A 27,704-nucleotide genomic window follows, 5' to 3' on the forward strand; every position below is an offset into this window, starting at 1 on the left:
GAGTAAAAAGTGTACTCTTTATATGCCGAGTCGGCTTGACACTGATAGCCTTCAAAACCAACAATAAGAATACAAACGTTTTACACAATACTTCACACATCAAGACCAGTAGTTTTTTAAAATCAGGAGTTTATAGGATCATATGCAACACCTGTGAAAAATTCTACATTGGGTAAACTGGAAGAAACTTCAATATCAGATACCAGAAGCACACTAACGCAATAAAATACAACAGGTTTTCAGCCATCGGCCAACACATGCAAGATTATAACCATAATTTTACCAATATCGAACAGGACATGGACATCCTCAAATTAGCAAACAAGGGCCCTTTACTCAACATAATGGAAAATTACTACATACAACTAGACCAATACTTCAACGCCAGTCACAATCTCAATGAAATCTCAGAGAAACTCAACATACTCTTCGATCTATTTATCACTTTCCTCAGAAACAATAATGCAGCCAAACAAAACTCAATCCTAAGTTTAATCAAAGGTATTTTTCCGAGACAATTACCCTTTCTCCCGCACCCTTCAGCCCCGCCTTAAGCCTCCCCCACCCCCCTCACTCTTCCTAAGCCTTCTCCTAACCCGCACGCGCCTGCCTTCATCTCTGCCCACATTTCTCTTCCCGCCACCAGTCGCACACCATCAGCTAAACTACACACACCGCAGCGCGAGGTAAGCGTCCTTCCACTTTATGACAACCTTTTCCTCTCTCCGTGTTCTTTGTTTTTTACCGGCTTTTCTCCATTTTAACAGGTCCAATTTGGTTTCCGCTAAGAACTGAGAATTAATATCTCCACGCGCAGTATCCACTTTCTTCTTATCCAAAAAATTCAAAAATAACTTCACATTTAACAATCAACAATGCTGCCGGTCAACACAGCTTTAATACACCAACTGCCTAATTTCTCTGCTTAAGCTGATCAGTGTCAAGCCGACTCGGCATATAAAGAGTACACTTTTTACTCTCCAGACTTTGTACATATTTTTATATGTGTCATTTTACATTGTATTCTTTAGTACGAGGACTACTGATATCCATGAGTGTATAATTTTTACAACACTAAGCATGCCATTTGTACTTTGTTCCAAACTTCTTAGTATGTATATTCCTCGTATAATTATTAATTATTACTCACCTGTACCATACTAACATTTCTCATTTCATTACCACACTTCACTTTATAAATTATAAATCCATAAGATTCTTACCGTTAAAATGACATGTTTTAGGATTCGCCAAGAGTTGTTTATGCTTTAATATGGCTGATGATGACCCCTAGGTGGGTTGAAACTAGTTCCATGTAATTTAAAATATTGTAAATACATCTTAGTATTGAATGCTGTGTTATTATTCATATGTTAGAGATGACAGTAGTTAAGATATTCTTATAACAAAGCCTTTATAAAGCCCTACACAGAGTCTTACTTTATACACTTTTATGAATATCCTTGTCTAAAAATGTGGTAATAAGTTGCATATTAGCAGTTCTACATCCTTCAACTGCTTCTTATACTCTACTGACTTCAGTGGTCAAGTACAGTGCATAATCCCTTTTCAAAATGATGTCATTAAAATCCATGCAACTTGTTACCACAATTTTAGACAAGGACATTCATAAAAGTATATAAATTAGGACTGCTTGTAAGGCTTTATAAAGGCTTTATAATAAGAATATCTTAACTACTGCCGTCCCTCTCACTCATTTTTTGATGCATGTACCTACATCATCCTCACTTTTGTAATTCGTAATTTTTCTTAAAAAAAACTACAATTAAGAGCAATCAGGATCCTGATTTATTATCAGGTTTGAGACTAAGGCTGAAGATGCCCTTAAAAAGGGCGAAACATGTCCCTATAATTTACTCCGTAAGATTTCAATCTTAACTAAAATCACTCTTTATGTATTGAATAGGTGGAATTAAATAAACATTAATATTTCTTTGACTTTATTGTACAATTCAATGTGGACCAAAATATGAGAATTATAACGTGTAATAGACAAAAGAAACTGAGAAAAGAGTAGACAGTTGTACCACTATAATAACCAAAGATGAAAAGTTGGGAAGAATATTATGAAAAATCACTGTGAAAACACATGTAAAATTTCGTAATCTATAATCTTCATCTCCGTACTGACGAACTACACAATTAGAAATAGGAAAGGATTTCCACCTATCAATACTTATTTATTGCACTTATTACGCAACAGTACCGGTTTCAACCCCCTACATAGGGTCATCTTCAGCTGAACAATACATTCACATGTATATCATGAAGCTATGATTAAGGTTACATTGTCTAGGGAATGCCATATGATAATAAACATTTGGTCACATCCAAATGGGGCATGTCGAAACGGGAACTGGTGTGTATGTCACTATGTGCGACAATGCAATTGTATGTCTATAGTGATATAGGTCTTAAAATTAGTTTATAAAATACATGTCTACTTAAAACTAACTTAAATATATAAAAGAAAAATACAATATATGTAGGAGCACTTCATGCACATGAACGTTCGTGTCTTGTGTGTTGTTCAGTTCGATTGATTTCTGTGTTCAAGTCTTATTTACATAGTTGTACACTTGGTTGCTGTTTCTGGAGTTTAAATGATATGATTTGTTTGTAAAATTGTCACATTGTATGTATAAAAGATCTTGTCTTCATGTATATACATAGAATAAAACACTTACCAATTTAAAAAAAGGGTGCCAGACGTATGGATAGAATTAGGCTAAAATATGTATATTCAGCTCTGCTGAGTGTTGAATCTTGTAGCTTTGTTAAAATCGAATCAGATATTTGCTGCAAACGCCTGAAAAGCCTTACATCTGATATGTTTTAGACATTTTTGACATGCTCTATTGGTGAAAAATATCTGATTCCCTCCATGGGAATTTAGAATTTTCCATTTGTAAATGCTAGGCGGGCAATAATTCCATTGTGGAGACTTATCTCCCATATGCAGTTATCAGACTGTGCCTCTTATAAGGGCTTCTGATAAATTTCACCTGCATACACCCCAGCATCAGTGGGTAGGGCCTGACACATCCCACTCTGATGAGTCTAGTGTCAGACCTAAGACGAAACGCTGGTTAATAGAGCAAACACCTGAAAAGCCTTACATCTGATATATTATTGATATTTTTGACATGGTCTATATGTGAAAAATATCTAATTCCCTCCATGGGAATTTAGAATTTTCCAAACAGAATCAGGGTGTCACTGATCCCATGGTGTCGCTCATATAGGGGTACGAATCACAGGTAGTGTAGGACCGACCTCCTGATTCACACACTGTCGCTACTAATCACGAACCTATTGCGTACCTAACATAGTGGTATTACGCGCAAGTAAATATGACCCATTGTGTTCCCTGCGTGATGGTACTAATTACAAGTAGTCTCATGGTTCTAATTGGATCATTCCTTGGTTGCCCCTTTTAGTCGCCTCTTACGACAGGCAGGGAACACCGTGGGTGAATTCTTCGTCTGCCTCCCCCACCCACAGAGGGTGTGTGTTTGGTCCGTGAGAGGTATTTTATTTCCCTCAAGTCCACCGGCAAGCCGGTTAGGACTCTCCTATCCGCCACCTGGGACGCGCCACGTGGGAGTATCACCTATCCCCCTGCTATGCCAACGTAGCAGGTTCGTGGATTGTCCATGTTTCACTTTCATATAATGCCATGCTCCATACAAAAGTCTTTAAAAACATCTTTCTAATTTTCATATCAATGTTCAAAGTGAACACATTTCTTTTCTTAAGAATAGCTTTTCTTGCTTGTGCTGCATTTTATGTCCTCCTTACTTCTGCCATCATTAGTTATTTTACTACCCTTCTTCTTCTTTCCTGGCCATATGTGTGCCCATAATGGACACTCCTAAGTATCACTCAGGGTCAGCTCATCTCATAACAATAATCTCCACCACCACCTTCTAGCGTACTCCCTGCGGTTGGATGTCTCTGCCAATGGAATGCCGTTTCTATTCAAGACCTTTTCGACTGTATGCGACCACGATGCTCTAGGACACCTGCGTCCTCTCCTTGGTTCCTTGACTGCAAGAGTTCTCTCAGCGGGATAATCTTCATCTCGACGTTCTGTGTGTCCGTACAAGCGCAATTGCCACTTCTCCAATTTCTCACTGAGAGAAGCCGTATTAACTGATCTTAATATAGTTGACCTGTTATTGGACATTATAAATTTTCCAGCTAACTCATTCCTGGTTGCCAGTATTTCGCCACAGTGTGCCAAGTTGGGCTCATCAGTTGGTAAATGGCACACCCACCAAGACTCATGGCTAGTCCATACCGTGGAGGCCACTGCGTAGGCTATTTGGAGCCACCAACAGTGCCAATGCACCATGAGAGATCCCACCTCAAACGCTGGCAACCAGGAATGAGTTAGCTGGAAAATTTATAATGTCCAATAACGGACCAACAATACTGGTATCATAAATTTTCTCATTCGGAACAAATATTTCAGGTTCCCTGTGGGAATCAACATCTTTGTCATCATTAAATGATCCTGGTATATGCTCACTACGTACTCGGCCCAAGAGAGTGACACACTACCCACGTAGCAATACAGTTTTCATCTACTTCCTTTAAGCATTTCCTAATTTAATCTTTCCTGCAGCACCTGACTTCCGTTCGACTGCATTCCATTACTTTTGTTTTGGACTTTTACTTTTCATCTTGTACTCCTTCCCCAAGACACTGTCCAGAACATTCAGCAATTTCTCCAGATCTTCTGCAGTCTTAAATAAAATAACAATATCGGCAAATCTCAGGGTGTTGATTTACTCTCCTCAGATTGTGATTCCTTTCCAAATTCCTCTTTGATTTCCTTTACTGCCTGTTCTATATAAACATTGAAAAAGAGGGGAGACAAACTGCAGCTTTGCCTCACTCTTTTCTCGATTGTTGTTTCTTTGTCAAAGCTCTCAATTCTCATCACTGCGCACTGATTTTTATAGAGATTGCAGACATTCTTCATTCTCGGTATCTGATCACAATCACCTTCAGAATCTCAAATAGCTTAGGTCAATCAACATTATCAAATGCCTTTTCTAGATCTACGAACGCCATGTACATAGGCATGTTCTTCTTAATTTGATACTTTAAGAAGAGAAGTGAAGTCAGGATTGCGTCTCGTGTTCCTACATTTCTTCTGAAGAAAAACTGATCTTCTCCCGACTCAGTTTCAACTTGTCTTTCCACTCTTCTGTAAATTGGCCTACGTGTTATAATTCTGCAGGCGTAAGGTACTAAACTAATGGTGCATTAGTTTTCACACTTGTCAGCACCGCCTTTCTTGGGAACAGGAATAACAACATTCTGCTGAAATTCAGAAATCCTCCTAAAGCAGTCAGTAATTCAGAGGGTATGTCATCCATTCCAGGTGCCTTGTTCCTATTTACGCCTCTCAAATTCTGATCTAAAAATTGGGTCTCCCATTTAATCAGCATCAACTGCCTCTTCTTGTTCCAGAACAATATCATCTACGTCTCCACTTTGATACGTATGACATAGTTATTTAAAAATTAAATTTTAAGCCCCTTCCCCTAAACCACCATTTCATAAAATGTGAATAAAATTATTTACAGCCTAGACTGTAGTACCTTACTCCCTGACTTAACATGCCAATTTTCATTAAATTCTATCCACCCATTTCTCGTGGCTCAGCGTTGATATGGGCTTAGCAACAAAAATCCTTGAATACCTGTTATTATAGCCAGTAGAGATATATGGGGGCTGATGACCTTATATGTTAGGCCCCTTTAAACAACAAGCATCACCATCAGTAGAGATACAAATGATCAGAAATTTAACTCTATATAATTTCAGTTATGTAGTATTTATCAATACGACCACTAATAAAATATGTTTTTGAGAATTAAATTTTTAGGCCTTCCTCTAAACTACCATTTCAATACACATGAATAAAATTATTTATAGCCTGGATTGTAGAGCCTTATTCACCAAATTTACATACCAGTTTTCAATGAAGTATCTTCAGCCATTTTCTCGTGATGCACGTATAAACATACAGGACGGAAAACTAAAATGTGCATTTCCTTGTTACTGGGGACACGACCAATACAGAAATACAATGCCTTTTTAATTCTGAGCAATATACAGATAAAACTCTTATTTTACATATGTTGTTGTTTGAGTCATCAGCCCATAGACTGGTTTGATGCATGCCACCCTATCCTGTGCTAACCTTTACATTTCTGCGTAACTACTGCATCCTACATCTGCTCTAATCTGCTTGCCATATTCATGCCTTGGTCTACCCCTACCGTTCTTACCACCTACACTTCCTTCAAAAACCAACTGAACAAGTCCTGGGTGTCTTAAGATGCGTCCTATCATTCTATCTCTTCTTCTCGTCAAATTTAGCCAAATCGATCTCCTCTCGCCAATTCGATTCAGTATCTCTTCATTTGCGATTCGATCTATCCATCTCACCGTGAGCATTGTTCTGTAACACCGCATTCCAAAACCTTCTATTCTCTTTCTTTTTGAGCTAGTTATCATTCATGTTTCACTTCCACACGAAAGTCTTCAAAAACATATTTCTAATTCCTATATCAATGTTTGAATTGAGCAAATTTCTTTTCTTAAGAAAGCTCTTCCTTGCTTGTGCTAGTCTGCATTTTATGTCCTCCTTACTTCTGCCATCGTTAGTTATTTTACTACCCAAGTAACAATATTCATCTACTTCCTTTAAGACTTCATTTCCTAATCTAATATTTCCTGCATCACCTGCCTTCATTCGACTGCACTCCATTACTTTTGTTTTGGACTTATTTATTTTCATCTTGTACTCATTACCCAAGACTTCACCCATACTATTCAGCAGCTTCTTAAGATCTTCTGCAGCCTCAGATAAAATAACAATATCGGCAAATCTCAAGGTTTTGATTTCCTCTCCTTGGATTGCGACTCCCTTTCCAAATATCTCTTTGATTTCCTTTCCTGCCTGTTCTATGTAAACATTGAAAAGGAGAGGGGACAAACTGCAGCCTTGCCTCACTCCTTTATGGATTGCTGCTTCTTTTTCAAAGCCCTTGATTCTTATCACTGCAGACTGATTTTTATACAGATTGTAGATAATTCTTCATTCTCGGTATGTGATCCCAATCACCTTCAGAATCTTAAATAGCTTGGTCCAATCGACATTATCAAATGCTTTTTCTAGATCTATGAATGTCATGTACGTGGGCTTGTCGAACTTGATTCGATCCTCTAATATCAGACGTAAAGCCAGGATTGCTTCACGTGTTCCTACATTTCTTCTGAAGCCAAACTGATCTTCTCCCAACTCAGCTTCAACTTGTTTTTCCATTCTTCTGTAAACAATACGTGTTAAAATTTTGCAGACATGAGATACTAAACTAATGGTGCAATAGTTTTCACACCTGTCAGCACCGGCTTTCTTGGGAATAGGTATAACAACATTCTGCCGAAAATCGGACGAGACTTCTCCTGTCTCATACATCTTACACACTAAATGGAATAACCTTGCCAAGCTGGTTTCTCCTAAGGCAGTCAGTAATTCAGAGGGAATGTCATCAATTCCAGGTGCCTTGTTCCTATTTAGGTCGCTCACAGCTCTGTCAAACTCTGACCTCAAAATTGGGTCTCCCATTTCATCAGCATCAACAGCCTCTGCATGTTCCAGAACCAAATTATCTACATCTTCACCTTGATACAACTGTTGGATATGCTCTTGCCATCTTTCTGTTTTGTCTTCTTTCCCTAGAAGTGGCTTTCCATCTGAGCTCTTAATATTCATACACCTAGATTTCCTTTCTCCAAAGGTTTCCTTGATTTTCCTGTATACAGCATCTACCTTTCCTAGGACCATACAACCTTCGACATCTTTGCACTTCTCCTTCAGCCAGTCTTCCTTAGCTACCTAGCACTTTCTGTCCACTTCATTCTTTAATCGCTTGTATTCTTTTCTGCCCTCTTAATTACTAGCATTCTTGTATTTTCGTCGATCGTCAATCAGGTCTAGTATCTCCTGAGTTATCCACTGATTCTTAGTTGATCTTTTCTTCCTTCCTAACATTTCTTCAGCAGCCCTGCTGACTTCATTTTTCATGACTATCCACTCTTCCTCTATTGTGCTTCCTTCAGCCTTTTCATTTAGTCAGTTTGTAACATGTTCCTTGAAACAATCCCTCACACTCTTTTCTTTCAACTTGTCTAGATCCCATCTTTTTGCATTCTTTCCTTTCTTCAATTTCTTCAGCTTTAGATGGCATTTCATGACCAACAAGTTGTGGTCAGAGCCCACGTCTGCTCCTGGGAAAGTTTTGCAACCCAACACCTGGTTTCTGAACCTCTGCCTAATCATAATGAAGTCTATTTCATACCTTCCAGTGTCTCCAGGTCTCGTCCACGTATAAAGCCGTCATTTGTGATGTTTGAACCAAGTATTGGCAAGGACTAAATTATGATCAGTGCAGAATTCAACCAGCCAACTTCCTCTTTCGTTCCTTTGTCCCAATCCAAATTCTCCTACTGTATTACCTTCTCTTCCTTGGCCTACCACTACATTCCAGTCTCCCATCACAATTAGATTCTCGTCACCTTTTACGTATTGTATTAAATCTCCTGTCTCTTCATATGTTCTTTTGATTTCCCCATCTGCTGAGCTAGTAGGCATATAGACCTGCACTATTGTGATGGGCATTGGTTTTGTGTCTATCTTAACGACAATAATTCTTTCACTATGCTGGTCATAGTAGCTTACCCGCTGAGCTATTTTCTTATTATTAAACCAACTCCTGCATTTCCTCTGTTTGATTTTGTGTTGATAATTTGGTAGTCGCCTGACCAAAAATCTTGTTCTTCCTGCCAGCGTACTTCACTTATACCAACTACATCTAACTTTAGCCTATCCATCTCCCTTTTCAGATTCTCTAACCTACCACAATGATTCAAAATTCTAACATTCCACACTCCGACTCGAAGAATGTCAGTATCCATCTTCCTGAAGATCGCCCCCTCTCGTGTAGTCCCCACCCGGAGATCCGAATGGGGGACTAGTTTACCTCCGGAATATGACACCCGGGAGGAAGCCATCATCAGTACATCATTTATACAGAGAGAGCTGCATGTCCTCGGGAGTTAGTTACGGCACTAGTTTCCCGTTGCTTTCAGCCATGTAGCAGTATCAACACAGCTAAGCCACGTTGAGTATTATTACAAGGCCACATCAGTCAATCATCCAGACTGCCGCCCTTGCAACTTCCGAAAGGCTGCTACCCCCCTTTCGATGAACCATTCCTTAATCTGATCTCTCAACAGATACCCATCCGATATGGTTGCACCTGCGGCTCGGCTATCTGCTTCATTGGGACACGCAAGCCTCCCCACCGCGGCAAGGTCACATGGTTCGCAGGGATAGATGTTAATTGTAAGATCACGCAATACTTAATTATGATTATTTATGTTAATAAAATTATACCAGCCGTACCGGCTATTGGTGGTACAAGTAAACAAAGAACAAGAGATGACCAGAAACACTAAAAAATTATCCCTCAAAATTGTCAGTAAATACTCACCAACTAGCTAGTCGACGGCCCATAACGCAGAGAGTAGTTTGATCCACAGTTAAGTATTGACACAGTATGAAATGAATAAAGGCTTGAGAGAAAAACACCAAAATTTCTTTCTCTAACAATTAAAATTTAATTAATAATTCATTTGCAAGAACTTTACAATTAATTGAAAGGATACCTTTTTCCTCCTTTAGAACCTACGGTGCACCATTTGAGGAAAATTAATTTTAAAAGATAGGAAGCAAATAAACTGATGATGATGATGATGATGCTTGTTGTGTAAAGGGGTCTAACATCGAGGTCATCGGACCCTAATGGTACGAAATGAGATAACAACAAAAAATGAAAAGCATCCACTGACCAAAATAGTAAAAATAAATTAAAAATGTCATGAAGAATGAATGGATGGATATGAACACAACAAAAACAAACAAAACAGTGGATCAGACTCAAAAACAATTGTAAATAATAGTATTAGTGACCAAGAGACCACTTATAAAGCACAATGATGCTAATGGCTCTTATCGGTAGTAAAGGAGAACCATGATATTTCTCAAGCTGCGGTACTAATCAAAGGTAGCATAAACTCACGGTGTTCCAAATATTAAGGTACTACTCACAAGTATTGTACGTCGTAAAGGTAACGCAGACCTATGGTGTTTCTCACACAATGGCGCCACTCATAGCCAACGCAAACCGATGAGGTTCCTCACCTAGGTGTACTAATCACGGGCGCCGGTATTCCCGTGGTGTTCCTACCGAGTGGTGTCGCTCACATGGGTACAACTCACAGGCAACGCAAGACCTGTGGTGTTGCACACATGGGCACAACTCACGGGTACTGAAAACCCACACTGAACCCCACTCGAGTGCTACGAATCACAAAACTATAGAATACCTAACAAGAGTGGTACTACTCGCAAGTAAAAACGACCGATGGTGTTCCGCATGTGATGGTACTAATCAAAAGTAGTTTCATGGTTCTAATACAATCATTCCTTGGTCGCCCCTCACGACAGGAAGGGGATACCATGGGTGTATTATTCGTCAGCCACCCCCACCCACAGGGGGTGTGTGTTTGGTCCGCGAGAGGTATTTTATTTCCCTCAAGTCCGCCGGCAAGCCAGTTAGGACCTCCCTATCCGCCACCTGGGACGCGCCACGTGGGAGTATCACCTTTCCCCCTGCTACGCCTGCGTAGCAGGTTCGTGGATTAAATAAATTAAGACTGTATAAAGTCAAAACACTTTCCACTGAGATGAGGGACGCCCTCTAAATTAAAAATTAAAATTAACATTAAAGAATAAAAGAATTAAGGAAAAAATTATCTCCTGGCAGAAGCCCCCAAAATAAACAGTTTTTCCAGCACATTAATTTCAAAATTTTACAGGATTTCTTGCCCTTTAATTTATTATTGGACTTAATAATGAGAGGCCACGAGTTTCTCTTGAAGAAACCAGAACTCAAGGGGACTCCACGAAGAGAAAAGAAAGTAGACCAAATACCAGTTCAAAACAAAAAGAAACACCAAGGTTAACTTTAAACAGGTCACCAACATGACCCAAAATTCACCGCGATTCACAAAAGGAACGAGGTACCTCAAAATTAGGGGGTCACCTCACGAAATAAATCATCAAACACCAGGATTTAAGAGTTAAAACACATCAACAGAATAACCGCGCCTGAATCAACACAATTATATATATATCACAAATACAGAGCTAATGCTCTCCAATTAAATAAACGAAAGGGAAAGAGCAACAGCTCAAACTTCAGGCCACGGCCAAATTATCACATCAATCTCTCTTTTTTAAAAAATAATCATCAACATCAAGCCAGCAACTCATCTCCATGGGCAACGGTTGCCATAGAAACAACCAACAAGAGCAAGAACCATAATTTAAAAAAATATATATATTGTGCATACGGAAAAGAGGAACTAGAGAATAAAATTAAAAGAATAAGAAGATTAAGGTTTCCTGAGAAAATTGCGTGCTCTCAATTTTTACAGCGGAAGACTACGCATTAGTTAAAATGATGTCATTTCTTATTAACAACATATCTTTTACATCATCTGAAATATAGTTAAGATTTACAATGAAGTCATTTCTTGCAGAAAAATGCAGAGACATAAACAGGTTTTGATAGAGGTCTTCCTGCGGTACGGAGTTTGAAAAAGTGCAGTCAGTAAGCCAGTACTTTTCACTTTACAAATTTTTCAAGTTCTTTTGGAATGAAGATCTATCAGAATTTTTATTCGTAGGACGGAATAATATCCACAAATTTAATTAAGTTTTGAGGCGAGGCAATCCAGCAACAGGAGAAAAGAACATAAAAATATCTTGAAAAACTGAACTTATTGGTCCTTGCACATAAGCTAACACAAGGTATCAGGCGAGATCTTATACTCGCAACTTTCCAAATGAATAAAATTAGTAAATAAGTTGCGGACGTCCACTCCCAGAAGAATCATAAGTAATTTTCGAGGACGTTAGCCCCCATACTTTTTGAATTATCCAGGCATGCTGTGGTATTTTGATGCTCTAGCAATGAGCCAACGCAAAACACATCCAACATCCATGATGGACGACAATGAACTGGCTTCAAGCCAACAAGCTACGCTAAGCAGAACTTAGCTGGGTAGCGAACGAGCTACGGGAGATAGACTCGCTCTACAGTTGGTCCAACACTGGACTGGAAAATAACAAGGATAGGAACAGAATACATCGTATATGGACGATGGAGTATAACCCTGCGGGCGGAGAAGATGCAATTAAATATAGCGACATAAGTCGCGCAGGAAATAAAATTAAAACAGAGTTGGGATAAAATTTCAAGGTGATACAAAATTTCAAAAGTGACTCACCTAGGCCTAAAACGTTTGGGGAGAAAGGCGGAAAACGTGTCCCCACTGGGACAAAATAACAAAGAAATTGGAAATATATTTACAAGTAAATTTGATAGTACTGGGCCACTATCTAATTTTTTAAAAAAACACCAGGCGGCAGTCTCTAGAGAACCTCTGCCCTAGTACACAGAACTGCATTGGGCTCAGCACAGGATAGCTTACAGTGGTACTGCTATGGTGTGCTAGCCAGCAAGTGTCTTGGAAAGGTGCAGTTTTCAAGTGATGAGCTCAAGGCGCACTGAGGCAAAACACTGGTGCTTTTGTGACTGAGTTTCCTGAATCTATTCATCTTTCCCACTGCAGACACACAGAAGCTGAAAAACAAGATATTCTCTTCTACGGTGGTCTTTCCTGCGCTTTCTTCTAATTTTCTAAAAAACTCATCAGATGTTGTTGAAGGAGTAGCCATTTCTCCCTATGGTTCACATGAGGTGTTCTTTCTCTTCACAGGGTTCTATGCATTCCTACAACCTGGCTATGCACTTAGGAGGAAATACCAGCAAGATTTTTTCAAAGAGGCTAAAGTTATGCAATTTCTAACTTTCCAAACCAAACCTCATGGTACAACAGCTCTGAAGGGCCTTCCCTACCAAGCAACCGCTGGTCAGCCCAAAGCCCCACAATGGGAATCAAGATCTACATCATAACAACACAGTGTGATGGTCTGAAGAGTCCAGTTAGAAGGTGACAGTGAATAACGGTCATCAGTTCTGTATAGCAACACTTTGTGATTTGCCAACAGACTACCAATACAACCGAAACAGACTTTCAACGTATTAGGTCGTGTTACGTACATGTAGTACGTGTTGAAGAGATGTTAAGTACAGAACAAAAATGGCCAGCCGGACACCAGTGGGATCCGAACCCACAACCTACCGATTTGCGTCGGTTGCTTTACCAATTGAGCTATGGTGGCCTAGGCCATCTTTGTTCTGTTTGAAAGGATCTGAGCTACAGGTCTGGCACTGCTGCTAGCACACTGAACCCACAACCTCCCACTGGTGTCCGGCTGGCCATTTTTGTTCTGTACTTTACATCTCTTCAACACGTACTACATGTACGTAACACGACCTAATACTTTGAAAGTCTGTTTCGATTACAATGCAGTCGTGAAAATTCAATATTCATAGACTACCAATACACATTCCATGAAGCCTTTCTATGTTTACTGTCTGCAGCAAACCATCGTATGCATTGCCCTGATGAAAGCCAACGAAACTTAGCTGAAAGCTTGGCTTTTTTTTGCTAAAGGTTTGTTAAATATAATCATGTGGCTTCAATCTAGAAAGACCGAGCTTGATAGCTGCAGTCGCTTAAGTGCGGCCAGTATCCAGTATTCGGGAGATAGTGAGTTCGAACCCGACTCTCGGCAGCCCTGAAGATGGTATTCCATAGTTTCCCATTTTCACACCATGCAAATGCTGGGGCTGTACCTTAATTACGGCCACAGCTGCTTCCTTCCCACTCCTAGCTCCTTTCCTGTCACATCGACACCGCAAGACCTATATGTGTCGGTGCGACATAAAGTAACTTTCAAAAAAATCTAGAAAGTAGATTTTATTTAAATAAGAGAAATTGGTTTTATTGACATAATATTATGGATGTATTCCTAGGATTCAAGTGGTCTTTGCTTTATTTTTATCCTAGCATAAATTTGCCTAATCGGCCAGATTAAGTGTTTAGGAGTTAATCTAGTGAACATCACACTTGCCTGCAAATGGAGCACTGTCGCTGAGGAGCCATTGCTGTAAACATTACAACAACGGAATAATTACGAGGAGTCGCCTTCACATAGTCACGGAACTTGTTGCCATTAAATCGAAGCATGGATCTCTTCAAATTCATATCCATCAACTGCTGCACTCTGTCACTAAGGGTTGGACCCTATAAAAATACCAATGAGAGCATTAGGGAAAATAAGTAAATAAATAAAGAAAAAGAATAAAAAATTCACACACATCAAGGTGATATGGAAATCGCAAAATCAGACAGATAAATCAGAGGAATATAAAAAAAATGCATGAGCATGACTTCAACATTATAAAAATACAAGATGATGATGATGATGATGATAATAATAATAATAATAATAATAATAATAATAATAATAATAATAATAATCATCATCATCATCATATGGCCTCAGCTACCACATGCAGACATTTCAATTTGACGCCATCTGGCTATCTGCTCATCAATTTTGACGTTCTGTTTTACTCTAGGCCTACTATATGGCAGAGTAAACAGAATTTCTCATGGACATGTAGGGCTTAGTTTCAATCAATTTTGTTGGGTAAACACCAAATGTCTCACCAGAAGTCTTTTACATGCCGACATTGTACGACATGGAGTGTCAAATGGACGTTTTACTGCCCTTCAAAAATCCGACTACCTCTGCCGGGTTTGAACCTGCTATCTTTTGATCCAGAGGCCAACACTCTACCACTGATCCAAAGTACAAAATGATGATTCTCACTACATCATCATCATTTAACAGTCTCCAGTTTCACGGGTGTGGTGTAAGAGCGCTCTCCACTTGTGTCTATGCAAGTACCATAGTGAGTAGAAGGTAGAAGTGTGATCTCTCCCCTAGCTCATCGGTTCCTCCACTAGGCCACGCTTCCAGCAGTAAGTGAGCTTGAGCTTACAAGTCAGCATACAAATAAAAGACAATTATCGCATGCAAAATATTATGCTCTTGCTTACCATTCAGAAGGCAGTTGTCAGATGGTTCAGACAGCTTCCGGGTAGACTGTGGTCTTACAAGATTTCAGTTCCTTTATCATCTGTTTTGTTAAAAAATAAAATAGACACTTCATAACATAAGTTACGGATAATGTCAACAACATGGTCATCGCAGCATCCTAGTTATTTTGAATTAATAGTGTATTGTCCTCTGCGAACCATGTGACCTTGCCGCGGTGGGGAGGCTTCCGTGACCCAATGATGCAGATAGCCGAGCCGCAGGTGCAACCATATCGGACGGGTATTTGCTGAGAGGCCAGACTAACGAATGGTTTATCGAAAGTGGGGTAGCAGCCTTTCGGTAGTTGCAAGGGCGGCAGTCTGGATGATTGACTGATCCAGCCTTGTAATAATACTCAACATGGCTTAGCTGTGTTGATATTGCTACACGGCTGAAAACAACAGGAAACTACAGCCGTAACTAACTCCCGAGGACATGCAGCTCTCTCTGTATGAATGATGTACTGATGACGGCTTCCTCCCGGGTATCATATTCCGGAGGTAAACTAGTCCCCCATTCGGATCTCCGGGTGGGGACTACACGAGAGGGGGCGATCTTCAGGAAGATGGATACTGACATTCTTCGAGTCGGAGTGTGGAATGTTAGAATTTTGAATCATTGTGGTAGGTTAGAGAATCTGAAAAGGGAGATGGATAGGCTAAAGTTAGATGTAGTTGGTATAAGTGAAGTACGCTGGCAGGAAGAACAAGATTTTTGGTCAGGCGACTACCAAATTATCAACACAAAATCAAACAGGGGAAATGCAGGAGTTGGTTTAATAATGAATAAGAAAATAGGGCAGCGGGTAAGCTACTACAACCAGCATAGTGAAAGAATTATTGTCGTCAAAATAGACACAAAACCAATGCCCACCACAATAGTGCAGGTCTATATGTTTACTAGTTCAGTGGATGATGAAGAAATCAAAAGAATATATGAGGAGATAGAAGATTTAATACAATATGTAAAAGGTGATGAGAATCTAATTGTGATGGGAGACTGCAATGCAGTGGTAGGCCAAGGAAGAGAAGGTAGTACAGTAGGAGAATTTGGATTGGGACAAAGCAACGAAAGAGGAAGTTGGCTGGTTGAATTCTGCACTAATCATAATTTAGTCCTTGCCAATACTTGGTTCAAACACCACAAACGATGGCTTTATACGTGGACGAGACCTGGAGACACTGGAAGGTATCAAATAGACTTCATTATGATTAGGCAGAGATTCAGAAACCAGGTGTTGGATTGCAAAACTTTCCCAGGAGCAGACGTGGACTCTGACCACAACTTGTTGGTCATGAAATGCCATCTGAAGTTGAAGAAATTGAAGAAAGGAAAGATTGCAAAAAGATGGGATCTAGACAAGTTCACAGAAAAGAGTGTGAGGGATTGTTTCAAGGAACATGATGCAAAAGGACTAAATAAAAAGGCAGAAGGAATCACTATAGAGGAAGAGTGGAGAGTAATGAAAAATGAAGTCAGTAGGGCTTCTGAAGAAATGTTAGGAAGGAGGAGAAGATCAACTTCTTCTTCTTCTTCTTGCGTTACGGCCTCTGTAGGACCACGGACAGCTCCTTCACGGATTGCATTTTCTTCTTCTCCTCCCAGAACCTCTTCATTCTTTCTCTTCTTCTCTCCCGCTCTTCTTTCGAGATATTCAGTATCCTCTTCTCTTGTCTACTCCACTGGTGACTCTCAATCCTTTTCCTGTATCCATCCCTATCACTGATCTCTGGCATATTAGTCGGTATGTACTTGCTTTTCCAATTTTCCTTTTCTTCCACCTTGATCCCCAATTCTGACCAATCTTTCCGGAGTTCAACTACCCACTTGGTTCCTGTCTTTCCTCGTGTCCTCGCTGTTGTTTCCCATACTCTTTTCGTCATTCTATCCATATTCATCCTGATTACATGTCCCGCAAACCGTGCTCTTTTCAGTCTGATTTCTTCTGAGATTGTCCTCATGTTCCGGTATAGTTCTTCCCTGGGTCTCCTCATCCATCTCTCACCTCCTCTCTTAGGGCCTAGTATTTTCCTCAATATTTTTCTCTCTTCTTTCTCTAGTTGTTCCGCACCATTTCTTCCTAGTGCTATTGTCTCAGCTAAGAATCAGTGGATAACTCAGGAGATACTAGACCTGATTGATGAACGACGAAAATACAAGAACGCTAGAAATGGAGGGTAGAAAAGAATACAGGTGATTAAAGTATCAAGTGGATAGAAAGTGCAAGGTAGCTAAGGAAGAATGGCTGAAGGAGAAGTGCAAGGATGTCGAAGGCTGCATGGTCCTGGGAAAGATAAATGCTGCATACAGGAAAATCAAGGAAACCTTTGAAGAAAGGAAATCTAGGTGTACGAATATTAAGAGCTCATATGGAAAGCCACTTCTATGGAAAGAAGACAAAGCAGAAAGATGGCAGGAGCATATCCAACAGTTGTATCAAGGTAAAGATGTAGATGATTTGGTTCTGGAACATGAAGAGGCTGTTGACACCGATGAAATGGGTGACCCAATTTTGAGGTCAGAGTTTGACAGAGCTGTGAGTGACCTAAATAGGAACAAGGCACCTGGAATTGATGACATTCCCTCTGAATTACTGACTGCCTTAGGAGAAACCAGCTTGGCAAGGTTATTTCATTTAGTGTGCAAGATGTATGAGACAGGAGAAGTCTCATCCGATTTTCGGCAGAATGTTGTTATACCTATTCCCAAGAAAGCCGGTGCTGTCAGGTGTGAAAACTACCGCACCATTAGTTTAGTATCTCATGCCTGCAAAGTTTTAACATGTATTATTTACAGAAGAATGGAAAAACAAGTTGAAGCTGAGTTGGGAGAAGATCAATTTGGCTTCAGAAGAAATGTAGGAACACGTGAAGCAATCCTGACTTTACGTCTGATCTTAGAGGATCGAATCAAGAAGGACAAGCCCACGTACATGGCATTCATAGATCTAGAACAGGCATTCGATAGTGTTGATTGGACCAAGCTATTTATGATTCTGAAGATGATAGGGATCAGATACCGAGACCGAAGAATTATCTACAATCTGTATAAAAATCAGTCTGCAGTGATAAGAATCGAGGGCTTTGAAAAAGAAGCAGCAATCCAGAAAAGAGTGAGGCAAGGCTGCAGTTTGTCCCCTCTCCTTTTCAATGTTTACATAGAACAGGCAGTAACGGAAATCAAAGAGGAATTTGGAAAGGGAAACACAGTCCAAGGGAGGAAATCAAAACCTTGAGATTTGCCGATGATATTGTTATTTTATCTGAGACTGCAGAAGATCTCGAGAAATTGCTGAATGGTATGGATGAAGTCTTGGGTAAGGAGTACAAGATGAAAATAAATAAGTCAAAGTAACGCAGTGCAGTTGAACGAAGGCAGCTGATGTAGGAAATATTAGATTAGGAAATGAAGTCTTAAAGGAAGTAGATGAATATTGTTACTTGGGTAGTAAAATAACTAACAATGGCATAAGTAAGGAAGACTTAAAATGCAGACTAGCACAAGCAAGGAAGAGCTTTCTTACGAAAAGAAATTTGCTCACTTCAAACATTGATATCGGAATTAGAAAGATGTTTTTGAAGACTTTCGTGTGGAGCGTGGCATTGTATGGAAGTGAAACATGGACGGTAACTAGCTCAGAAAGAAAAAGAATAGAAGGTTTTGAAATGTGGTGTTACAGAAGAATGCTGAAGGTGAGATGGATAGATGCAATCACGAATGAAGAGATACTGAATCGAATTGGTGAGAGGAGATCGATTTGGCTAAATTTGACGAGAAGAAGAGATAGAATGATAGGACACATCTTAAGACACCCGGGACATGTTCAGTCGGTTTTTGAAGGAAGTGTAGGTGGTAAGAACGGTAGGGGTAGACCAAGGTATGAATATTACAAGCAGATTAGAGCACATTTAGGATGCAATAGTTACGTAGAAATGAAAAGGTCAGCACAGGATAGGGTGGCATGGAAGGCTGCATCAAACCAGTCTATGGACTGATGACTCAAACAACAACAGTGATATTGTGCAAACTGTCCAAACACTCGTAAAATATATCATTCCACAGACTATATTCACAGGAATTCTTTGTTCCACTACACATCCACCTTGCACAAACACATTATAAATTGCTCTTGAAGGATGGCTGAGGAAAGTGCTGTCAATACTGTATTTTATGCTATACGTGTTGGGTATTCAGCTCGAAGGCTGGTTTGATCCTCCACAGCTCCACCAACAGCTCTCATAAATAGCTTAGGCATCACTGAAGAGGCATAGTAGGGAAATGAAGAGTGAGGTAGTTTCCCGTTATTGCTATAGTTCCTAATAAATGTGAGGGCTACGGCAAGTATTTCTTCTGTAGGGTTTCTGTGAAGCAGACTGACAAGTTTATGACATTTTGTGACCTTGGATACGTTGCGTATTATATATCCTCCTAGATAATAAGTCAAGCACTTCTTTGCAAGACTGCGGCTATCAATGTTAATTAGACCTAAATTGTTCTCCCAGTCCGGTAATAGGTCATCCATGTTCTCAGTGAAGTCTAGTGCTTTCCTTATTTTACTTTATGCATTTTCTACTACAGACTTATTTGCCTCTTGTGTCTTCTTAGCCAGTGTTCTCATTTGATTGACAAATGATGTCAATATCAGTTCAAATTTGGGCTCACAATTACTACCTGATGACAGGGCAAGTTTGATTTGGATATAAATAGACTGCAATATGTGTAAATCCAGAAAAAACAATTGTGGAAGGGTGGTCGTGACAGCTTAATGAGCGTATTATACCAGCGTGCTGTTCTAGTAGATATTGATTATATTTGGCTGTGAGCACATATTGGAATCCATTATTCCTTAAATACTCAGATACCTGTATGGTGCTCTCAATTGTTACTCTTAGGGATTCAGGAGTTCTTTCTGAAGCAAAAGTATTATTATTCCCACTGAGGTTACCTCTCCATTTTATTAAGGTTTGATGCCCTATTTATAAAGAGCCTCCGCTGGTGTAGAAGTATTTAATACTATTACGATATTTAATTCCCTAGTGAACGTTTCAAGAAGGTTCGATGTCTTCAAATCCATCTGAGTTTATCTGTTTTTGTTTGTTTCATGAGACATTGTGGCAAATTGGTGAATATATGAGGGACAGTGCCAGTTTTCAGTTTCCGTCTATCTCTAGGAATTTCTACCTGTACACCTTGAATTACAAATGAATCTGATTTAACAATAAATTCATCAGAAAAATGTGAATCGCACACAACACTTATCAGAAAGCTTTTGGTCTTTTCTGGGAATCACCTTTTCCCCATTTTGAAAATTATGCTTCATTTTTAGGTGGTTTGAAGAAGAGTTTACCTTTCGTAGTTTTATAGCCAGACTTACAGCCTGGAACAAAGCAAGTAGGCATTTGTTCCTCCTTGGTATGTTTGTAAGTTTTATAAACTCAGCACTATATTCACACTAAATAAATGAATACCATCACCAAATCACACGCGCTTCACTTTCACTTAGCAATAATGCAAGACACTTAAGTTTTTGCCTTCACAGAACAACATTACCAAACATAACCATATTACAACTACAGATACCAACCCTCAGATAGTAATGGTGCTGGCCCTAGCAGGCGATTCATTACAGTCCCTATGCTAGCCAACAGGGAACAACTTAGGAGCTCACACTCTCTCTTCCACTCGTTATGCAAGTTCACTATTACTTCTCCTATTTCTTATTCTTCTTTCCTGCAGATCATCTTTTATTTGGAAGATCCATCGTGTCCTTGGTCTGCCTCTAGGTCGCTTTCCCTCCAGATCTTTGTCAAACCTTTTTCGTGCTATATTCTTCAAGCCTCCAAACCATCTCAATCTTGATGTTGCCAGAATTTCCTTGAGTGGTTTCCTTCAGGCTAGCAACCCGTCGGAAGGACATTTGATTGCTTTCAAGTCTTGCAAAAAGTAAAATGCAAGACCGTAACGGGTTACATGGCCCAATACTTGGAAGGAAGATGATGATGATGATGATGATGGTTTCATACAGATGTCTTCACAGACCTTTTCATTCCGGATCTTATCTCGTCTCGTTTTCTGCAGCCTGGAGTCTGCTGTACAAAGTTTTCTTAGATATTAAAGGAATCTGGCAGTCCGAGAGAAGGTTCCTGACTTGATGGTACAAATGAGCTCCTTTTGGAATCCTATTGGTGATTTAATCTGAGCAACAGCCATCTTGAGTTACAATGCTGCCAAGGTATTTGAACCGATCAACTTCTGCTACCTTTTTTCCATCCAGCATAATATTCATACTTCTACTTTGCCTGCCGTCTTGGTAGGGCTAATTTTTAGGCCAAACTCCTTAAATTGATTCTCCCTACACACAAAAAAGGTGATTTAGGAAGATGAAGTTAAAAAACCACCCCTCAATAGGAAAAGAAAAAAAAAGAGAGAAAAAGATTACAAATAAACAGGAAAGGTAAACAGCAAGGACTACCCAACACCATACAGATCACCAAATCTATGCAACAAATTAAGACTACGCAGAAATCAAACAGTGGAAGTCATCATTACCACGCTGCTCTGATTATATACAGCACAGGATTTTCTGTATAAAACCTGACTGCTTATGCATGGGCTGAGCCAAGGCTGGCTGTCTTGCTTACTAACCTTCACATCCCACGCTGCAGTCAGTAGTCTATATTCCGATGGGAAGACAGTTATCTTTAGAGCAATGTATTTTTGTATGTACATGTTGTTAGAAATATGAATCAGCTCATTGTGTTTGTGTGGAGTTTATCAGGAGGTTCCTCGGGCAGTTGCCTCCTTCTAGAACTTCAATTCTTGATCTTGTGAATAAGTTTGAGACTACTGGTGCACTGCTAATCCAGAAACACATGTGAAGATGTACAGAGTTAAGAGAAGGAAAATTAAGATGAAACTGGTGCAAAACTTCAAAGTTCACAATGAAAATCACTACTAACATTAGCACGGTATGTCTTCTATAGCTATTCACTCAAACTTTCAGGCTGTACAGTTGGCAACTCTGTTGTCATTGGAAAAGAATGGTGCAAGGAATACCCACTCAATGTTTGCCCTGGTTTCTCTCAATGATTGTATATTCCAGTTAAATTACTCTGCTAATAACTCATGTCATTATCAATGTTAAAGAAAAGAAAAATTGACCACAAAAATTTATAAATTTAAAAGTGACTGGACAGAAAAAATCCTCTCTACTGTACCACAGAGAACAGGTGTTACTCCAGTGTTTACTGTGCAATGAAACAATGTCTGTGTGCAAGGAATACAATATGTGATGAATCTTCAGTACTAAACATGCAAATTGAATTGAAAAGTGCCCTGGATCTGACAAAACAAAAATATCTTAAGTGTAAGTTATGTATTTAAATTAAATTCTTGTTATATGGTCATGCTGTTTGACTGAAAGACACTACCTGTTTAACGCTGCCCTAACACAAAGGTTTTTTGGCGATGGAAGGATGGGAAAGAGCTAGGATTGGGAAGGTAGTGGCTGTGGCCTTAATTAAGGTACAGCCCCAGCATTTGCCTGATGTGAAAATGGGGAAACCACAGGAAACCATCTTTAGGGTTACCGACGGTGGGATTCGAATCCACTATATCACAAATGCAAGCTCACAGCTGCACGACCATAAATGCACAGCCAACTCCTTCGGTTCCACAGAAAGATGGATAGTTACCAACAAAATAGAAGAAACTGTTCTCTGATTTGGAAGTTGTTAAGGAGAATGCTTTTTACCTTTAGCATTTTCATCATGTACTTCGACTATAACAAACGATGGGTGTGCAAACTGCGCTGCAAGATTTACAAATGCTACCATATCCCTCGATGTTCAAAAAGTGGAAAACCTACGTAAGTACAGCAGAGAAAAGCCACTAAACTTTCTGCAAATCCATGTGATTTTCCCTAAGTATTAAATCAATGACTAAAGTTTTGATTATGTTAGCACTCAGATGTTCAATCAAACAAGTTGAAGTATCTGCACCGGTACTTGCTTTATTGTCATGGACATGGAGATTAGCAACAGGGCAATGCATTCTACCAATGTAAGAAACCTTGTCTGGAATAAGGAAGTAAAAAGGAAGTGTAAAGAGATAATGTACAAAATGTATTATGTGCATATATAAATTAGGATATATTGACTTATGTGGCTGAGACCTGGACAGTGACAAGTAGGGGGGAGAGAAGAATTTAAGCCAGCGAAATAAAATACCAACGAAATATGATTGGAAAGACATAATGAAAAAATGAAGATGTGAGAAGGGAGGTCGGAATGGAAAATCTAATTTAGAGAACTGATAGCAGTAAACTAAAATAGTTTGGACATGTAAAGAGTATATGGAGGAGAAAAGAATACCAAAACAGATGGTGGAAATGAAGTCTGAGGGAAAGTGAACAAGGTCGATCGATTCAATAAAGAGGAGTGGAAGAAGAAACCTGGACTAGGACAAATGATGGAAGAGGAATGGTAGAAGAAAAGAGGAAGGTGGAGAAGCGCCACAAATGCCTCGACAAGTCAGCAGCTGGATAAGGGCAAAGGAGGATGATTGCATAAAACAACATATTTGGGAGCTTAAATCATTTTACTTCCTTCAAGTACAATCTCCCTAGAATTTAACTCGGCAGAGCTTCCGTACTTTGTTCCTAGGTAAGGAACGTGGTGAGGATGGACTAATATTCAGTTTAAAAGATGCTGGGAAAACTGTCCTCTCCCTTGCCACCATTCTCCAGTGAGAGTATGTTTCTGTATCTAAAACCCAATGGAACCAAATGGTATTGTTAAGTAATCCTTACCCAGCAAGTTGCCCAGGCAGTTAGGGTCGAACTTGCAATCGAGAGATGTTGGGTTCGAAATGGACCATCGGCAGCCCCGAAGAGGGTTTTCTGTGATCTTCCATTTTCACAACAGGCAAAACCAGGTTCCACCCCTTTCTTTCTCATTCTTAAAACTGCAAGACTTTTGTCACAGATGGTTCCTCTAGATTCAGTAGCTACAGAATTAAGCGCAAGTCGGCTGGTTTCTGGTGACATACTGACAAGTAGGCATGTTAGAGCATCACTAAAAACAAACCAACCTAAATCTGCCTGTTTTCAATACTACATATTATTTTTCTGATATTACAATTTTTTGTTATATAAGTACGTACATATTTCACACATTCATGTTACATAAAGATCCAAGCCCTATACCTCTAATAACTAAAGTTGACATCTGACATTTCTTAGAGGGAGGTTGCCAAATGAGGGTGGGGCGACTGCAGTTGCCATTGAGATAAATCTTCTGGCCAGCTTATCTTGCTGGGAGTTGCCAAACCTCTCACTTCACTTCTGAGTTAGATCTTGTCGCAAGCAGTCCAGTGTGAGGCCTACTGGGGATACAATTATTTAAAAAAAACGCGCCAGGTACTCTACCCCTGGGTGATGTGGAAAAGAGTACACATGATTTATGACAGCCCCTGTCCTCCCTGTGCACCCGTTTCCCCTTGAACTCACTTTTTCTTATTTGTTTTACGTCCCATATTTATGCCAATGAGGTGTACAGAAACAAAATATAGGAAAAAGGGCATGCTGAATGACTTGTCAGGCTATAGGTAGCACCCCTGTTAAAGAATATTAATGTTACTGATTTTACATCCTGTAGCACTTTCAAATACCACCGGATTGAGCCAGGATCGAACCTGCTCAGTTGGGATCAGAAGGCCAGCGCTCTACTGTCTGAGCTTATCAGGCCGGTCCCTGTTAAAAATAACGGAACATGAGACCAAGTCAGTCACAGTCTGACCGGTTGTGTGCCATTTGCGATCACTCCCATTACAGTGGAAAACAAGAATGTGAAGAAAGACCAGTTCATGTCCCATTTGCGATCACTGTAAAATTATCAGCAGCCTGTTAGGGTTTTCCAACGTCAATGCAGCAAGGGGACTGCTACTGTAATCAGGGCGTACTCCACACAACTGTATAATAAGGATTCTCCCAACCCGTACCCTCTCTCTTGAACTGTTTTTGAGGTAATATTAGTCTATACTTTTTAACATACTGTAATTATTCCAGCTGTAAACATCTATTGTTGACGTAGCTTTTGTTGTTATGCTATCTGTGTGCTTACTTACGACATGCAGGTCAATGAGACGAAGAAAGGCAAGCCTTATGCTTTATATAACAGATACTCTTACAGAAATTTATGGAAAAGTCAGGGATGTTTGGTGACATGAGTTTGTTTTATGTCGCAGCGACACAGATAGGTCTTATGGCGACAATGGGATAGGAAAGGGCTTGGAGTGGGAAGGAAACGGCTGTGGCCTTAATTAAGGTACAGCCCCAGCATTTCCTTGTTGTGAAAATAGGAAACCACAGAAAACCATCTTCAGGGCTACCGACAACCGGATTCGAACCCACTATTTTCTGAATGCAATATAATCTTTTCACGCTATCATTACAGAATGATCATTTTTTCAACATATTTTAATCTAAACATTTTCTTAACATTAAGTTCTGGAATCTTGTACATCTAATCCGAGCGTACAGACAAAAATTATAATTTTATTTATATAGGTGAAAGCAGGCTGAGTGCCCGCGCGTTTCAACACGCTATGGCGCCAAGCTCTGCATTCGGGAAACGTGTGGGTTTGAATCCCACCATCTGCTGTTCTCAGCATAGTTTTCTGTGGTTTAATATTTTCACTCCCAGGCAAATGCCGGTACAGTTCCTATCCATACGCCAGAGCTGATTCCTCGCACCCATTCCCAATTTCATTCACCATAACACATTTCGTCTTCATTAGCCCCTCAATTGAGGTTGGTGCCAGGAAGGGCATCCAGCCGTAGAAACAAGCTATATAAATTAATCTCATCTCATCCTGACCCAGTATCAAGAAACGAGACTGAGGGGGTAGACATACATATAGACAGAGGAAAGGAGGCTAATTTTATTTTGAGCAGCTGCTTACTTAACGTTTCAGTATGAATATTTGAACAGTTTGAGCATTATGTAAGCATTAATTTAATATTAATATTGTCCCCTATTGTATAAGAAAGTGTAAGTTAACTGTTAAATATGAGATGAGCTACAATTGCTTCAAAAAGGGTATCACTGTCGAAGAAGTTAAGTGTTACTTCAAGATTTTCCTTTAGGCATAGATTTTAAGGCAGTCTCAGTTTCTGTCCAGGTGATGGGAGGTTCCTCATCATAGGCTTGGATTTCCGGTTCTGTATTTTGTTCTTTAACTGGTCTATTTAGTAGGTGGTAGAAATGGTTCTTCAGGACTTCTCTCATATCATTTTCAGTCCTAACCAGAATTCCATTTTCATATTCAAGTGCCTTTATGGTATTCATTGGCTTCCTTTTACCTCTGAAAACACTATACAGTAGTTTCTTATTCCCTCTGCTGTCTTCTGTAACTGTTCTTGTAACATCCAGTTTCTTGTTTCGGTCATCACTGGAAACTAATTAAGAATCAATGGCCCAAGGGATTGTTTATGGAGTAGTAATGGATTATTAGACACTCCCACACTTGTTTCATCTTCTGTTATCTCCTTGTACAATGTTTATCTTCAACACTCATCCATGTTTCAATATGCCAATGCCTCTAACATTCTTTTCCCTATAATTGAATACAGGCATGCCAACTTTCAGAAGTAAAAAATCAGGAGAAATATGGCAGCGAATCACGACTTATTACGACACATCACTGATGGCAGAACATGTACTAATTCATTATAATTCATTACATTAACAATTCTATTTGGCCTACATATATATATATTTTTCATCATTTATATGTGAATACTAAATATTGAACATGCCTGAACTGTAGGAACATGTGACTTCTTATCCTTCAACATGGAGATCACATCACGAATAATTGTTGTTCAACACACCCGCAGCTGACTTATCCCTCTTCAGACACTCGGAACTAAATTTTTACTCAAAGCACTTGCCTTGCTGATTGATTTCAAGGTTAAAAGTTTCTCCAACGTTTGTTCAGACAGAAAGGATCTGAACTGTGTTTTTGTCCTTGTGACTTTGCTAAAAATCCTTTCACATTCTGCATTGCTATGTAGAACTGATAAAAGAGCAAGCATCACCTTAGAGAGTCTGTCATATTTAAGTATGCCATCAGCTAATTTCATCTGACCTACCAATGCCCATTGCATATCAATTCTTCCTTTTGTCAGGTCTGTTTCTTCGAGCTGAAAGTTACAGAACTGGGAGTGTAGAATATCAGTTTCTTTATCTACATGTTCCGTTTCACTAGTTCTCTATCATCAGATCACAATCATCCTTTTGATTTACTGGAGTATGATAATCTACATCAAGGAGAGAGGAGGAGCTTTTAGTAACGTGTGGTTTCACAAATTTTGCCATCACATTTTTCAATAGTTCCTCCAAAACAGACCTCAATAAGTGGACGTGCAGCTTATTTGACTGAAGAGCTACGT

The 27,704-nt window shown here is 39.6% G+C and overlaps 1 protein-coding gene across 1 annotated transcript in view; it reads right to left on the reverse strand.

Moving 5' to 3' along the window:
- The window catches only part of Ostgamma (oligosaccharide transferase gamma subunit), a 115,665-nt gene that overhangs the window by 58,217 nt on the left and 29,744 nt on the right, over positions 1-27,704 (reverse strand). Inside the window, exon 2 of the mRNA XM_067135933.2 lies at positions 14,216-14,388. Coding sequence (XP_066992034.2) covers positions 14,216-14,388 — 173 coding nt within the window. The remainder of the gene's footprint in view (positions 1-14,215; positions 14,389-27,704) is intronic.

The sequence above is a fragment of the Anabrus simplex genome, chromosome 1 (assembly GCF_040414725.1).
Source record: "Anabrus simplex isolate iqAnaSimp1 chromosome 1, ASM4041472v1, whole genome shotgun sequence".
Taxonomy (NCBI): domain Eukaryota; kingdom Metazoa; phylum Arthropoda; class Insecta; order Orthoptera; family Tettigoniidae; genus Anabrus; species Anabrus simplex.